The sequence below is a fragment of the Neopelma chrysocephalum genome, unplaced genomic scaffold (genome assembly GCF_003984885.1).
Source record: "Neopelma chrysocephalum unplaced genomic scaffold, ASM398488v2 Primary Assembly neopelma1_224, whole genome shotgun sequence".
Taxonomy (NCBI): Eukaryota; Metazoa; Chordata; class Aves; order Passeriformes; family Pipridae; genus Neopelma; species Neopelma chrysocephalum.
In genome coordinates this window covers 115,956-131,645 of record NW_020897886.1, presented here as the reverse complement: position 1 = coordinate 131,645, position 15,690 = coordinate 115,956, and the positions used below count along the sequence as shown (strand labels likewise).

The 15,690-nt window shown below is 50.5% G+C and overlaps 1 protein-coding gene across 1 annotated transcript; it reads left to right on the top strand.

The window, feature by feature from the left end:
• Nucleotides 1–198: 198 nt before the first annotated feature.
• MKS1 (Meckel syndrome, type 1) lies at nt 199–11,835 on the top strand. Its single transcript, XM_027703293.1, has 17 exons — nt 199–413; nt 486–702; nt 1,493–1,648; nt 2,064–2,161; nt 2,358–2,486; nt 2,805–2,909; nt 3,666–3,774; nt 4,660–4,716; nt 5,374–5,416; nt 5,917–5,979; nt 7,155–7,225; nt 8,070–8,133; nt 9,592–9,699; nt 10,218–10,351; nt 11,020–11,102; nt 11,190–11,287; nt 11,729–11,835. The coding sequence occupies exons 1-17, from the start codon at nt 199–201 to the stop codon at nt 11,833–11,835; spliced, it is 1,857 nt and encodes a 618-aa protein (XP_027559094.1).
• Nucleotides 11,836–15,690: the final 3,855 nt, after the last annotated feature.

The following is a 15,690-nucleotide window of genomic DNA, read 5'->3' as shown; positions in this document are numbered from 1 at the left end:
CTCACACAGAGGGATGTGGGGGATCCCCCCTCACACGGAGGGATGTGCGGATCCCCCTCACACGGAGGGATGTGGGGACTCCTCTCACACAGAAGGATGTGTGGGATCCCCCCTCACACGGAGGGATGTGGGGACTCCCCTCACACAGAAGGATGTGTGGGATCCCCCCTCACACGGAGGGATTTGTGGATCCCCCTCATGAGGAGCGGGCCCGGCTATGCGGGCGACTCCGGCCGCGGGGGGGCGCTGCCCGCCCGTGCCCGCCCGTCTCCACAGAGCGCGGCCATGGCGGGCGCCGTGCGGGGCCCGGGCGGGGGAGGTGCCGTGTGCCGCTCCCGAGACCCCGCCGTGTACCGCTCCCGGGATCCCGCCGTGTACCGCTCCCGGGACCCCGTCCGCAACCTGCGCCTGCGGTGAGCGCCCGTCTGCCCCCGGCCCGGCCCCGGCGGCCCGCACAGCCCTGACGCTCCGCTCCCTCCCCGCAGGGTCCGCATCCAGCGGGTCGCGCCCGCCGGGCCCGTCCTGCCGCAGGCGCCGCCGCCGCTCGCCGGCCCCGAGCGCCCGGGCCGGGCCGGCAGCGCCGCCGGGGAGGGAGCGGTGCCGCTGGCGGTGATCCGGGCCTCTGCCGCGGGAGCCCGGCGGCCCCCGGAGGACGAGGAGGAGGAGGCCGAGGTGGGGTGGCAGGAGAAGCTCTTCAGCCAGGTGGGTGCGCGGAGGGGGCGGGAGGGGCTTCATGGAATGGGTCAGGTGGGAGGGGATCACTGAGGTTATCCAGTCCGACCCCCCTGCACAGGCAGGGTCACCTGAGCATGGTGCTCAGGAATGTGTGCAGTCGGCTTTGGAATATCCCCAGTAGACACTCCACACCCTCCTGGGCAGCCTGTTCGATGCTCGGTCACTGCGCAGAGAAGTTCTTCCTCATGTTCAGGGGAAACTTCCTGGGCATCAGTTTCTGCCCGTTGTTTCTTGTCCCGTTGCTGGGCATTCCCGAGCAGAGCCTGTTCCAACCTCTGACACCTCCTTGCAGACACTGATAGACATTGATGAGGTCTGCTCTCAGCCATCTCTTTTTAAGGCTGAACAGCCCGAGCTCCCTCCGACTTTCCTCATAAGGAAGATGCTCAGTCCCCTCATCATCCTCACAGCCTCTGCTGGACCCCCTCCAGGAGCTCCATGTCTCTCCTGTAGTGAGGAGCCCAGAACTGAACAGGCTTGGGTGAATTTCCGAACACCCTTTCTGCACCTCCGTGTGGGGTCCCCTGTGTCAGGGTGAGCTGCTGTGCCTGAGCCCTTCCAGGTGGGCATTGGTGGGTGCTCTTGGCTGCCACGTGCCTGAGCAGTGTTGAAGCTGCTCCAGAGCTAAGGTTATTTGATGGGATTCCCAAAGAGTCTTGTCTCTCTGGTGGTTTTGGAAACCACAGCTGAAAGGTGTGTGTGGCTCTACCAATGCTGGTGAAAGGCGGCTGTTGTGCTTTACCTGTGGTGCTGTCAGTTTGAGGTGGATCTGTACCTGAATGAGTCAGCCTGCCAGACTCCCCTGGACCGGCAGTACCATGAGGAGATCCGGAAACTGGAGAAGGCTGGAGGTCGGAAGAACTATCGCATCTTCACCTACACCGACCATGACCGATTCACCAACCTAGAGGAGGTACCAGCTCCTAGTTACTCTGTGTCCGTCAAAACTTCCAGGCCTACTGCAGAGGGAACATTTGTTGGTTCTTGGCCCTGCAGAAGCCAGACAGATACCCGGAGTGCAGGAGAAAGCACTGCTGCAAAGCAGCTTCACCTGGTGCCCCAGACTTGGAGTGGGATGTCCCTGTTTCAGAGTGATGGTTGGGACAGCTCAGAGGGACTCAGCTTTGTAGCACTGCTCTGTAGGTAGCTCGCGGGGTGGAGTGAGCTGTACTTTGCCACCAGAACAGTGAAGGAATTCTACAGTCATTTAGAAGTTTGTGCTTGCCTGTGAGCATGTACATACCTGTTCTCTTTTCCAAGAGGAGAGCTGTGTTTGGGAAAGATGTCCCAGTACAATTAAGCTAGTTCCTGTCTGTTTTCTCTTGCAGCTCTGCCAGAAGGTAACTGACTCTGATCATGAGGTGCCATCGTATCTGGCCGAGAGGATGGCCAATGTGAGGAGGAGAAGACAGGACCGTAGGCCAGTGTGAGTGCAAACTGGGGCTCGGAGCTTGCTCATGCAGATTTCCAGATGCTGGGGCCCCAGCTGTGGATCAGCCTGGTCTGTGGGAGTGGGAGGCTTGAGCTGTGTCACACATGGAATCCAGCAGTGGGACTCCTCGTCGTGGGGGGGTTGATGCTGCTGAGCTGAGCTGTGACTGGTGCTGTTCTGTTGTTCACAGGGAAGCGAGTTCTCTGAAGTCGAAAATCATCACCTGGGAACCCTCGGAAGAATTTATAAAGAACAATCATGTGATTAACACACCTGTCCAGACCATGTACATCATGGGGGACTTGGGACCTTATGGGAAGTAAGTAAAATCCTGAAGTGATCTAACTTTCGCAAAAGGAAACCCATCTTCGCTCCTTACTCAAATCTCCTGTTTCTTTCACTAGTTAAGGGGAGAAAATTCCAAGAGCTCAGTAATCCAGGCTGCAATTTCTTTCTGCCTCTTTCCTCACTCATTTGGGAGGTAGCTGAGTGTATCCCTCCAAAATGCTTCTAGGAAAGTATGTGTGTGTTTATTCCCTTCTGTACTGCCATGTGCCTTTACCAGCTCTGCTGTTCCGGGGCACGAGAGAGTCTGTGCTCTCTGTTTAGACTGTGTTTTCTTGATTTCTTCCTTTAGGCTTGGTCACAGAGAGTATGAACATGTTCTTTGCACAATCAAGGTGGATGGCAATGGGGTGATCACAGTGAAGCCTGATTTCACTGGCACAAAAGGACCCTACCGGTGAGTGGGAAAGGGCCGGGGCCTCTCCTGGGACTGGTACTGGGGGCTGAAATGTCTGTTTCCTGATCACCCTTCAAGCACAGGATCTGCAATTAAATTGAGAGATATTTTTTATATTTATTCCAGAGATTTCTAAGAAAAGGTTATTGCCTCCTTGTGCCTGGGGCCACTACATGTGTGACTGTGGGGCTTTGGTGCCGATCCCTGGGGATGCAGGTTATCATAGAATCATGGAATGGTTTGGGTTGGAAAGGACCTTAAAGATCATCCCATTCCACCCTCTGCCATGGGCAGGGACACCTTCCACTAGACCAGGTTGTTCCAAACCTGGCCTTGGACACTTCCAGGGATGGGACAGCCACAACTTCTCTGGGCAACCTGTGCCAGGGCCTCACCACCCTCACAGGGAACAATTTCTTCCAATATCTAACCCTTGCCCGCAGTCAGTGTGAAGCCGTTCCACCTTGTCATATCACTACATCCCCTTGTAAAATTATGTTATGCATATGCCAGACACAAATGAGTCTCCCTTTTTGAAGGAATGATGCTGGCAGGCACTTGGGAGGAAGGAAAGGGCTGTGAGTGCTCTTGGAAACTAGGAGGGGGCTGTGAGTGCCTTTGTCTTACTGCAGAGGCCTGGTGGAGGGAACACTGCTGGGCCAGGGGACACTGCTGGGCCAGGAGAGCCCTGTCAATGCCTGTGCCTGTTCCCTGCATAATGGAGGAGTTTTTCCCATGTGTTTTGGGGTGCTGCAGGATCGAGCTGGATGGAGAGAAGCGAGAGGTGTGGGAATACACCATCGAGAATGCCTCTGCCCAGGTGCAGCCAGAGGAGGAGGAGCGTGAGCAGCGCATGTTCAGAGATGTAAGGACCGGCCACTGAGCGCGTTCACTGGTTCTGAGTGACAGAGGCAGCCCAGACCCTCCTGCAGATGTAACTGCTAGTGCTGTGCACACCTGAGGTGACAAAATGTCACTGGCAGGGAGCCTCATCATGCCCAGGAATTTTAGAACTCTGACAAATACTCCCTGACTGCTTCATACCTTACTCCTTATGGACACCTTGTCTGTAGTTGTCCTGGCCCTGCCTGCAGTGATCTGTGGAGTGAGAACTGATGCAAGAAACCACCCAAATTCGTGCCTTCCTAATGTCACCTGCCAGTGTTTTTCCTTCCATTTTGAGCAGTGGGCAGACTCTTCCCTTGATCTTCCTCTTGCTGCCTGTATATTTATTGACTGATTTCTTGTTACCCATAATGTCCCAGGATATTGGGATATCATTTCATGCCTTGATCTTTCTGGGTTGCTTATTTGGCTGTGACAGTTTATAAAAGTACTTAATGTTTTAGTTCTTCATTTGTACATTCCCTTATGATTTTTGTGCTCACCAAGGAAACTGTGATTTCCCTATGCTGATTTCTTTCTGTTGACTTCATTGGAATAGTTTGTGCCTGTGTTTTTAAGGTGCCATTTAAGATCTGATTCTTCAGAGCTTCTTATTCCTTAATATTGGCCTTTGAGAAGATCTTTTCTGAAGCTGAAGTTCTGTGCAGGATTGGCAGTTATGCATCCTTGTTCTATTGGATCCTTACATTCTCTTTATGTGCTATAACAGTTAAAACCCACGTGTGCTAAGCCTGGCAGCAATTTAAGTTGAGTTTAAATGATACCCACTACAATTTTTGTGCTAAGTAACAACCAGTATAATCCAAACCCACTTTTTTGTTGTTGTCGTTGTGTGTGTTTCCAGCTCTACGGTCGGCACAGGGATTACCTCAATGGGCTCGTGGGCTCAGAGTTTGAAATGGTGAGTTCCAGAGGCTGCTGGCAGGGACTGGAGCCTCTGCTGCCTCTGGGGACTGGTGACCTGGCTCACGTTGCTGCCACTTGCACCACAGTCTCCAGAGACTGTTTCATTCTGGGGCAGTGATTGCTATTAACTTCCCAAGTGTCAAAAACTTTTGTGTGCCACTTTATGCAAGTTAACAGCCCCTTTCACCCCCAGAGTCATTCATAGTTTCCCTTTTCACTGAATTACCCAAACTGCAATCTTTTTTTTGTTCAAATTTTGTTTGCCAAAGTGTGAAAGTTGAACTTTCCAATACTTTGATAGAGTGTCCGAGCTCGTTCTGTGCTTCCCCCTGCTCCCCCACCCTGGGTAAGTGCAGAAACATGACAGGAGAAACAGGACTGTGATTTCTGCAAGTGACTTTTCACTACATGTTATATCCATCTTGAAGTCTGTAAGAAACTTATTTATGTAATAGTGAACTCCTGCAGTCTGGGATTTGGGGGATTTGGTGTCTTTAGAGCCTTTCTCCAGAGGGACTGTTCACTCCCTGGCCATCGTTCATGTCTGGATATCCATGAAATACCGGTGTGAGATGCTGTTGGGAAGGGATTGTTGAGGTTCCACCAGTGGTCACTGAGATCTTTTATCTTGTTTATCTGCTTGTTTTTTCAGCCTCTTCCTGGTACTCTGAGACTTTTTGTGAATGGAGAAATAGGTGAGTCCTTATTCTAAACAGTGATAGGGGCAAATATGGGTGTACTGGGATGGCTGAGACTATGAAGGGTCCAAGGATTCTTAGATCATAGGCTGGTCCAGAATAGGTGATTCTCTTCCTAGAATCCTTTACTTCCTTCTTCTCCTCCCTGTTTCTGCAGACTAAGCCCTTGAGAGGCATTTACAGGATGCAGGTTACAAATGCTGCAGCTGTTCTAGGAAGACCTAGATCTCAAGAAGAGGAGAGCAGATTGCAGATTGCTATAATCTCTATTAACTTCCCAAAGAAACCAATTAAACATGTGACCTCCCTCATATGGTTAATGATATAGAGACAGGGCTAGTCTGGAGAGGGAATCTTCTCTGAGGATCATCTCCTGGCTTTTCCCAGCTTCCAGCAGTAACAGGTTATTGGTGCTGGCTCTCCCAAAAGTCTGCAGCGAGTGCTGAAGGAGTTTGTGTTGAAGCAAACAGCTGAAGTTCATTCTGTCTTCTTCTCAGTTTCAGCTCAAGGCTATGAGTATGACAACCTTTATGTGCATTTCTTCCTGGAGCTTCCTAACCGTAAGTATTCCCATTTCCAGCCACATCTTAACAGTTTGAGGAATAAAACAGGCTTTGGCTCCTCCGTCAGACCATATCTACTGGGAGTCAGCAAAAGTTGATGCTGGGGTTGGGATCTAGTCAGAGGTCTTCAGGGCTAAAATGGCAGAACTCAACTGTTTGAACTAAACTCAGGCCTGGGAGAAAGTAACATCTTCCCTTCTCATCCCTTCCAGCTCAGACTGGGACGCAGAGGTGGTAGTGGTCAGCAATCTGTCCAAAGTTCATTCCTTGTCCTGCAGAGAACAGCCTTCCTGTCCTCTCTATCACAGCACTGACCTTGTCTGATTTCACTGCTCACCATCCTGTTTTGTGCTGACTCTGACATATTATATTTTGATGGATAAATAAGACTTCCAGCACTGACATGCGTGTCCTGCTGCATGTTTAGTTCCCCTGGAGCTATGGCTCTGGCTCCCCTCTCTGGTTATACCTGGATGTTTATTCAAAGAGAGACTACTTCTGCTACTCAGTACATTTAGATGAGGTTCTTCTTTGCTCTTGAGATGAGTTGGTGCTTTTCATGGAGAGTTCAGGGTGTTCTGAGGAGCAGCCAGTGGCTGGAACAGGACAGGGTGGGACATGCCAAGGGAAAAGTCGTATGAGGAGTGGCTGAGGAAGCTGGGGGGGCTCAGCCTGGAGAAAAGAAGGCTCAGGGGGGACCTTTTCACTCTCTGCAACTCCCTGACAGGAAGGGGGAGCCAGGAGGGGTCCGGCTCTGCTCCTGGGGAACAAGGGACAGGACAAGAGGAAACAGCCTCATGTTGTGCCAGGGGAGGTTTAGGTTGGATATTAGGAAGAATTTCTTCATGGAAAAGGTGGTCAGGCACTGGAAGGGGCTGCCCAGGGAGGTGGTGGAGTCCCCATCCCTGGAGGTGTCCAAGGAATGACTGGATGTGGCACTCAGTGCTCTGGGCTGGGTGACAAGGTGGGCATTGGGCACAGGTTGGACTCGATGACCTGGGAGGTCTTTTCCAACCTCAGTGATTCTGGGATTCTGTGAAATTCCGTGTGGGTGATGTTACTTGTTTCCTCAGTCACTGGGGACTGACATTGTCCTTTGAGCTGCTCTGGTTTGTGGGTTTGGTCTCACCCCACGCTTTCACCACTGTGTTCACCTTTTCCTCTCCCCTCAGAGTGGTCAAGCCCCCCGTTCCAGCAGCTCTCAGGAGTGACACAGACCTGCACCACCAAGAAAGTGGGCTGGGTAAGGACACTTTCAGATCTGCAGAGCAGTTGGAACCGGCAGCCTCTGGAGTGGAACATGTGTAACAAACTACAGCAAAGGACCAGCAAAGGTCCTGACTTAGTAGATCCTTTCAAGAGCAGAGCATGTTTGGGATTCTCCTCATTCTAATTACACTTGCCATTTTTCCAGGGGGCTACTGTCCAAGTAAAACTAAATCAAATAAAGCTGCTCCAAAGAAGTTTCTGAAACGTCACTTTTTTCTTCCTTCTGGATGACTGGTTGCCTTTGGAGCTTTGATTTTTGTGTTCTCCAATGCTCTGAGTTAACAAATCATTGTTCTGGCTTGCCTGGGGCAGGAACGCACACAGTCTCTACGCTGATTTCCCAAAATGAATTCTTCTTATCTGGGAAGTTGGTTCTGTTCTGTCTCCAGCTCCTCTCCTAGAAAATTTGAATTTTATCAGCTTTTTGATGTCTTTTATGTGATCTAGTTTGCATATTACAAAAACAATTATCATACAACATTTCAATAATACCATTGTTTGAGGTAGTCCACTTGGCTCGTTTAGAGGTTGTGGCAGTTCAGTAGTTATGCAAGTGACTGAGCTGTCATTTGAGGTGTGTTACTCATTCCCCTTTTCCATTATTTTTAACAGCCTGTTCCATCCACATGGCACTAGGGAGTGTATCCAGGTCTATCCTGCAGCCAGGTGTTTGTTAGTGGGATGTGATTGATCACGTTTGGGCATCATTACCTGCTTTCCACCATTAGTTCCTTTCTCCCTGCTTTCTCTGCCCCCTGCAATGCTGGTGATGAATTCTCTTGTCCAGGATTCTGATCTCTGTCCTGTTCCTTTTCCAGGATAAGGTGGCATACTTTTGCTACCCCTTCACTGTGGAGATGTTTTACACCCTAGAAGATGAAGGTGTGTTTCCTTGTTACTCTGAAATCCTTTGACTCCAGTGCACCCATCCTGCTGTCTGGCCTGTTGGGGATGAAGGAACAGAGGGAGATGTTTCTGGTTCAGCAAAGGTTCACCCTGTCACCACACAGCCCCTAGACACATCCTGTGTTTGCCCTGCCCAGGAATCCATTAGCATTTGTATGGATCCATTGATGTTGTCCTGCTACAGGCAGCTTTCTCCAGTTGCAAAACCACTTGGATCTTGGTTTATCTGTCCCAAAACCTGGTGTGCTGGGCTGTGTTGCTGTTCCTGGGATGCTGCAGCAGGAGAACCAGGCAGCTTTTTTGTACACAACTTAAACCCTGTGCTGAGTCTTATGTTTGTAGACAAGCTCAGTGACCTGTGTAATCCTTGTATAGTTCATGTCACTTTGAAACTTCAGCTCTATTTTAAGCTGGGCTTCTCTGCTGCCTGTTCCTGCTGCTTCCTCACCCATCCCATTGCTCTGTGGATGCAATTGCTAGGGACAGCTCTGGCATGCCTTGCCACTTGAATCCAATGTACAGTTTGGATTTGGGTATTCAACCAGCACTGATGAATTTTCAACCTAGAAGAAACACAGTGAGTTTGTTTCATTGTGGAAAAGCGAAATGCTTGGAGAGCTGTAGGAGAATCTAGTTTAATAATCCCCAGTAATGTTGGGAAAGATCAGAGATGAACAGGTTCCCCTGGTTGGCATCAGATCATTCATGAAAGATTGTCTTGTCTGCTCAAATTATTGAGAACCCAGTTTGGACTTGCTGTTAAAGATTCTCCCTAATTTTTAACATCAGTAATTCTGCTCTCATCCTCAGATCTGAGGGTTCAGCTTTTACAGGGGAAAATAATCAACCGTAAATCCTTGTAGAAGAAATACAAAAATGACTGTGGTAGAAGAGTGATGGATTGTGTCTAGAGAAGGGAACAGATCTGGTGAAGGGTCTGGAGCATAAGTCATGTGAGGAGCACCTGAGGGAGCTGGGGGGGCTCGGCTTGGAGAAAAGGAGGCTCAGCGGGGACCTTTTTATTCTCTGCAACTCCCTGGCAGGAGGGGGGAGTTGGGCTCTTCTCCCAGGGAACAAGGGACAGGACCAGAGGGAACGGCCTCAAGCTGTGCCAGAGGAGGTTCAGGTTGGATATTAGGAAGAATTTCTTCATGGAAAGGGCTTGACAGCATTGGAAGGGGCTGCCCCAGGGAGGTGGTGGAGTCCCCATCCCTGGAGGTGTCCAGGGAATGACTGGACATGGCACTCAGTGCTCTGGGCTGGGGGACAGGATGGTGATGGGTCACAGGTTGGACTCAATGGTCTGGGAGGTCTTTTCCAACCTAAATGATTCTCTGATTCTTTGACTTCCTACTAGTGGTGTTGGACATTTAGCACTTTTTTTCTCAGCGATAATCTCCTTCACAAAGCTGTGACCTGCTCCCCTCCTTGCAGACAGTCTCCCTCAGTGGCCTGTTCTCTACTTCGAGGTCCTATCCCTGGATTTCTGGCAGAGGTATCGTGTGGAAGGATACGGGTCCTTGGTGCTGCCAGCATCTCCAGGTAAAAAACATCCTTGGGGCATTGTTTTAATTGTCTGGGAGAAGGAGTTGAGTGGTTCTTTTGGGAATTAATTCAGCTGGTCCCAGGGATTCAGTGCACTGAAGGGGGTAATTAGGTGTCTGAGGGGCAGCAAAGAAGGATGTGATGCATCCTGCACCATTCTGCCTTTGTTTTGAGGCACATCATGTGTTGCTGTCCTTGCTCCTTTGGTGGTTCCATCACAAAATGTGGTGTGATGAAGCTCTGGGGTGATACTGCACATCATTCTGTGTCCCACATGGGATCTGGGGGTGACCTGGGTGTTGTGAGGAGACATTCCTGGTGGATAGGGAGTACTTTCAGCGCTGGCTGTGTGATTGGAAGGGGCTGACTCGTGGTGGAAAATGTTTGTAGAACATTTTTGATACTGTGCAGTGTTTCCATTTCCAGCCAGCTGTGGTTTGGGTCAGCATGCTGCCCTCTGTGACTGAACAGATCACTGGTCACAGGAGCTAAGCTGTCCTCTTGTCCTGGCCCAGGTGTCCACGAGCTCACCATCCCTACCTGGCGCCCCGTGGAGCTGGGGACAGTGGCTGAGATGAGGAGGTTTTTCATTGGAGGATCTCCTGAGCTGGAGGACTTAACCTATGTCCGGGTACCATCGACCTTCAAGGTGGGCTCAGCTGCACAGAGCACTTCCAAGGTGCTCTCTTGCTGGAAAATGCTACATTATGGTCTCAGGTTCAGGTGTTTGAACCAGATTTGAACAAGGATGAGCTGGTGGTCCTGTCCCTCTCACTAAAGAAATGTCTCCTCTGTGAGACTTGTGGTTGTGTACAGAGTAATGGGCAAATGCTGAGGCAGAGCTTTGCCTTCTGAGGGGTGAGCAGCTTAGAGAAGTGGGGGAGCATGGACCAAAGCTTTGACTTACCCCTGTCTGCAAAGTGTCAGATCAGCATTTAGTACCAGCTATAGACTCCTCCTGGATTTCTGTGAGGAGTCTGGGCTGTACTGTGTCTGGAACGGCTTCCCCAAGTGAGAAGCCAGTGGGTGTGAGGCAGGCAAAAACTTCATGATCTTAAGAAAACTGGAGAGGTACTTGGTGCTGTAATGAGCAAAGGTGATGTTTAGTGCCAGCTTTGTGTGAGAACAAGCCCTGATGCAGTTCGTGAAAACTTCCCCCACCACTGCACTGTTGGTTTGCACTGTTCCTGCCCTCAGCACGGCCTGGAACTATCTGCCCTTCTTTCTGACCTCACAGGGAAGGGAGAGACTGTGTCCACAGGAGTTTGTGCTCCTGTTTTCATTGTGGGGTTGCTCTAACCTGTGCCATCCCTGCAGGGAAAGCGCCTGAGCCGCTTTGGTTTCCGGACAGAGACCACGGGGAGCGTCACGTTCCGGCTGTACTGCCTGCAGCAGTCCAAGTAAGTGCAGCAAAGGGAGCTCCAGGAGCTCCATCTCTTGTGCTGGTGCTGGCAGCCCTGACCTCATCCTGCTGTGCTTCTGTGCAGAGCCTTTCTGGAGAGCAGTGCCCTGAGGCAGCGCATGCAGAGTGTACTGGACCGGCTGGGAGGCTTCAGCCAGCAGAGCTCTGTCTACAACGTTCTGGGTAGGACCTTCTGTGTTGTTCTCACTTTGGCTCACTTGTGCCCCTTTCTTACAGAGTGGGCAGGATATTTCAGGAGAATCCATTACTGTGGGGGTAATTCCCCTCCCCGTGAGCTCTCAGAGTGCATGGCAGAGGTTTACTATTCTGCTCTAAGCTGGAAACTTCAGGAGGCATCAGCTCTGAGCAGGCAGGAGGGATAACCACTGTGTGAGGGCACAGACTGGGCTGCCCAGTCTTGCCTGGCCCTGAGCACAGCTGGTTGCACTGAGGCGCTGGCCTTGTCCCTGATTCCACTGTGCACAGAGCAAAGACAGTGCTGGAGAACAGGGAGCAGCACGAGCCATAGGAAGTGGGACTCCTGCACCAGGAGAGCTGACACATCCCTGCCCGTCCCTGAGGCTGTCTGATGCATTCTGTCCTGCTGTCACCTCTGTGTTGTAGAGGCCTTCCAGCGGGCACGGCGCCGGATGCAGGAAGCACGGGAAAGCCTTCCTCAGGATCTCATCAGCCCTTCTGCCTCCTCCATGCCCCAGCCACAGGACCTGTGAGCATCACCTCCCCTGCCTGGAGCTCTCAGCATCCTCCCTCCAACACAAGCTCCCATCCCTCAGCAGCAGTCACAGTGCCTGGAAGCTTCAGAAGCCCTTCCTTTGTTGTTTTCCCTGGATGGGGGAAGGAGTCTGTAGCACCTCCAGACCCAGAATCTTTGCATTTCCACAGGTACCTGTGGAAGGAGCACATTTCTTTCAAGGCCCTTTGTTACCAGGCTGTAACAATACAGCCAATTGTTCACATTTCTGCTGAGCAGAGTGAAATACTGACTTGGGACCTGTGAACCCTGTAACACCTTTTCCAGGGATTGAGTAGTGAATAATGAGAAAAATTGACATGACTTGGTAAATTTAGTTTTCTTCTTAAAGAAGAGGGTGGTGTTAAGGGATGCTGTATGAACTGAGTAGATAACTTCTTGAGAAGTGCTGATAATTGTTAGCTATTGTGTATAGGGCAATCAATAGTAAAATGAATTCATCCACCTCTGCCTTAAGACTGATTCATTCCTAGAGAGAGAGAGCTCTATTCCACATGGAATATATGAAATGAAAGCAAAGGAAGGACATTTGATGGATGGGGAACTGGGCAAAAGGGTTACATTCTGCGTTTCCTTGTGTGTGCCCATAAGTTCTGGCTCTGCAGTGATGAGCAGGAGGATTCTTTGTTCAGGAATACAATTGAAAACACACACATTCCCCTTAGCTCATCAGAGGGCATTGGCTGGGGCTGGAAGGTTTGCAGGCAGTGAAGAGCAGGTGATAACATTTGCACAGCAGCTGAACTTTGAACTGCTCGAGCTGTTCATTTGAGCTCTGCTTCGTTGTTCCTTCTCTGATTGCAGAGCACTGTGGTGCTTCCTGGGGAAGCTTGTGTGTACCCACTTTCTCCTGTTCTTTTCTCATTTTTTCCCCCTGTTATTATTCCTCTCTCAAGTTCAGAGGAGTGAGGCTCCCTTCAGACTGACAGTGCTGTGTTGATTTGTGTACCAGTCACATTTCCATGTGTTCTCGTCTGTTCCAAACATAAAGTATGGGAAGAAAAATCTCAGGCTGAGACTGTGCAGGTCCAAATGTGTCTGTGAATTTAGAATTCACAGGCGTGATATGAAATAAGAATTGACCATCCTCCTCTTGCTCCTCTTGCTCTGCTCGTTCCTCCTTGAAACTTGTGGTTGCAGCCATGTGTGGTGTTGTTAGAACATTCCCCTCCTCCATGATGCTCCCTTGTCTTCCTCACTCCCTTCCTGCCATTTTGAGCTTGCCCCAGCCTTCACTGGGAAAACAAACTCCAAAAAGGAGTCAGAATTTGTTTCTTCTTGACCTTTGTCATAATTCCTCAATCTGTCTGGCAGCTTGAATCTGGCAATTTCAATTATAAGGGGATTTTTGATCACTTTCCTTGCCTTCTGTGCTTCCTTTTGATGGAGAGGCTGCCAGGATGTGTTGGAAGTGTGGCCTTTGTGGCAGAGCAGTGTCCTCAGCCTGGAGCTGGGGGATGTACCTGGTGGCTGTGGGGGCACTGCCTGGAGCTAGAGCAGCAGAACTGAGCCCTGTGTGTGCTGTCGTGGCCTGTAACAACTGACCCAGGATGAAAAGCATTCAGTGAGTGCGTAACACTCCTTATCTATTTTAGTCATCATTCATTATCTGTTTTAGTCATCATTCATGTCGTGGCCTAGTGTGTTTATCACATGCAAAGCTTAATTTCCTTCTGGGTGTTTTTGTGGTGCTTATCACCAATAGCTGAACTTCATCTCTCTGAGACCCTTCTCAGGGTGGAGTTACAAGGTTAAGAGAAACTTTTTTTTTATCAATAAAGCAAAAAAACACCTTTCTGATTTGAGATGATGCCAATGGCAGATCCTGTTAGGTGGAATTTTTTGATGAGATCAGGTTCTTGACTCATTGCCCAGCACAGTTATATGGCAGGATTTGGTGTATTGAGTGTTAGGGTTACACAGAGATGCAGTAAGATTTACATAATGATATGCTACTTAAAACTCTGAATAGTGTAAAATCTTGTAGGAACTCGAGAGAGGAAAATTTAGAAATTAAAAATTATTAGAACCAAGCAAACAATCCTTCCAAAGTAAGAGATTGTTTGCAGTTCTTCACCTTCGTGCTTGCAGCCTCCTTGGCTTGACAGAATAAAGTGGTGCTGATAAAAGCTGGTTTGGAGAGAGCCTTCAGCAAATGTTCTTTGAATTTGCCCTTTTATAAATTAAACTAGCAAATTTCCATATACATGTACATGTATGGAAATGTCACTGATCTTTTAATCACAACTGGCATTTGTGCTCTGAGCCTGCCAAGGGAGCCAGGCTGGAGGGGAGGTCGTGCATCCACCAGGTGTGCACAGCTGAAGCAGGAGATGGTCAGAGGGATGGAGCACCTCTGGCACGAGGAGAGGCTGAGAGAATTGGGATTGTTCAGCCTGGAGAAGGGAAGGCTTTGGGGTGACCCAATTGTGACCTTCCAGTACCTGAAGGGAGACGACAAGAAAAATGGAGAGAGACTATTTACAAGGGCCTGGAATGACAGGACAAGAGGGAATGGCTTCACACTGACAGAGAGTAGGTTTAGATTGGATATTAGGAAGAAATTCTTCCCTGGGAGGGTGGTGAGGCCCTGGCACAGGTTGCCCAGAGAAGCTGTGGCTGCCCCATCCCTGGAAGTGTCCAAGGCCAGGTTGGATGGGGCTTGGAGCAACCTGGGATAGTGGAAGGTGTCCGTGGCCACGGCAGGAGGATTGGAATTAGATGGTCTTCAAGGTCCCTTCTAACCCAAACCATTCCATGATTCTACGATTCTGTGGCTGGAGTGGGGTCGTGCATCCACCAGGTGGGCACAGCTGGAACAGGAGATGGAATAGGAAATGGCTGTGGGGACAGGCAGAGGGGGAGCCCAGTGCCCTCCCTGGAGCCATGAGGAGCTTCCTGCCCAGAAGTGTCCCTACACTGGAGGGGTGCCCGTGCAAGCAAACTTGGCAGGAGAAGGGAGAGGAAGGACCATTGTGGGTGCACAAGAGCTTGGGATGGGTGGGCACGAGTTAATGGGACAGGGGAGCCCAGAACTGAAGGTGGAGGGAGGCTGGAGGGCAGGAGAAGCCTGCAGCAGGCACAGGCCAGGCATTGCTGCAGACTCTTGGAGGGCCCAGATTAGTGGGTCTGGCAGTGAGACCTGGGGGTCTCTGTCCCAGTGTGTGGCCAGCAGCCCCCCTGCTCTGGCTACACCAGCTCCGGCAGCGTAGCTGATTTCTCTGGGGCTTTGTCTGCTTCTTACTTTGGGCACACTGGAGCTGTGATGGGTTTTTGAGTGCCAGCTGAACTGCCAGCTGAATGGGCATCTCAGTCTGAGGCTGAATCCTGCAGCCTCACCAGCGCTGTGGGTGCATGGGGGCAGGAGCCGGCCCAAAGCCCCTCGGGGTCTTCTGGGGTCTCGTTCAATGAGCTGTGCAAACAAAAGGGAATGGTAGGAATGGTGGGTAGAAAGGCTGTGGGCAGTTGTCAGAGCCTGCATGGTGCCAATCAGCATCCATTAGAAATTCCAGTGAAAATGTAACAGAAAAAGAAAACCTAGAGATGAGTCATTCATGTGACGGGAACAGCTTCCCATGGAAGTCAGATTGCAGGAATGGGATTGCTGTCCTTCGAGGAAGATTTGGGCTGTGATAACTACAAACTAGGGACTTGCTAGGAAACCTTCTTGCTCGTTTGGCTTGGCCCCATCCCAGGGCTGGGGATGTGCACTGGGAGATGCATCCTACTTTTGGGAAGGATGCTGGGATGTTCGGACGTGCACCAGGAGGGGTGTTGGGGAAGGATCCTGGGGATATGCACCAGGAGGGGTGTT

Bases quoted from the DNA above. Each gene is read 5' to 3' on its own strand.
- MKS1 (XM_027703293.1), top strand. From the start codon at position 199: ATGAGGAGCGGGCCCGGCTATGCGGGCGACTCCGGCCGCGGGGGGGCG. The intron at 2,162-2,357 runs GTGAGTGCAAAC...TGTTGTTCACAG, and splicing joins AGACAGGACCGTAGGCCAGT to GGAAGCGAGTTCTCTGAAGT. The intron at 2,910-3,665 runs GTGAGTGGGAAA...GGGGTGCTGCAG, and splicing joins GGCACAAAAGGACCCTACCG to GATCGAGCTGGATGGAGAGA.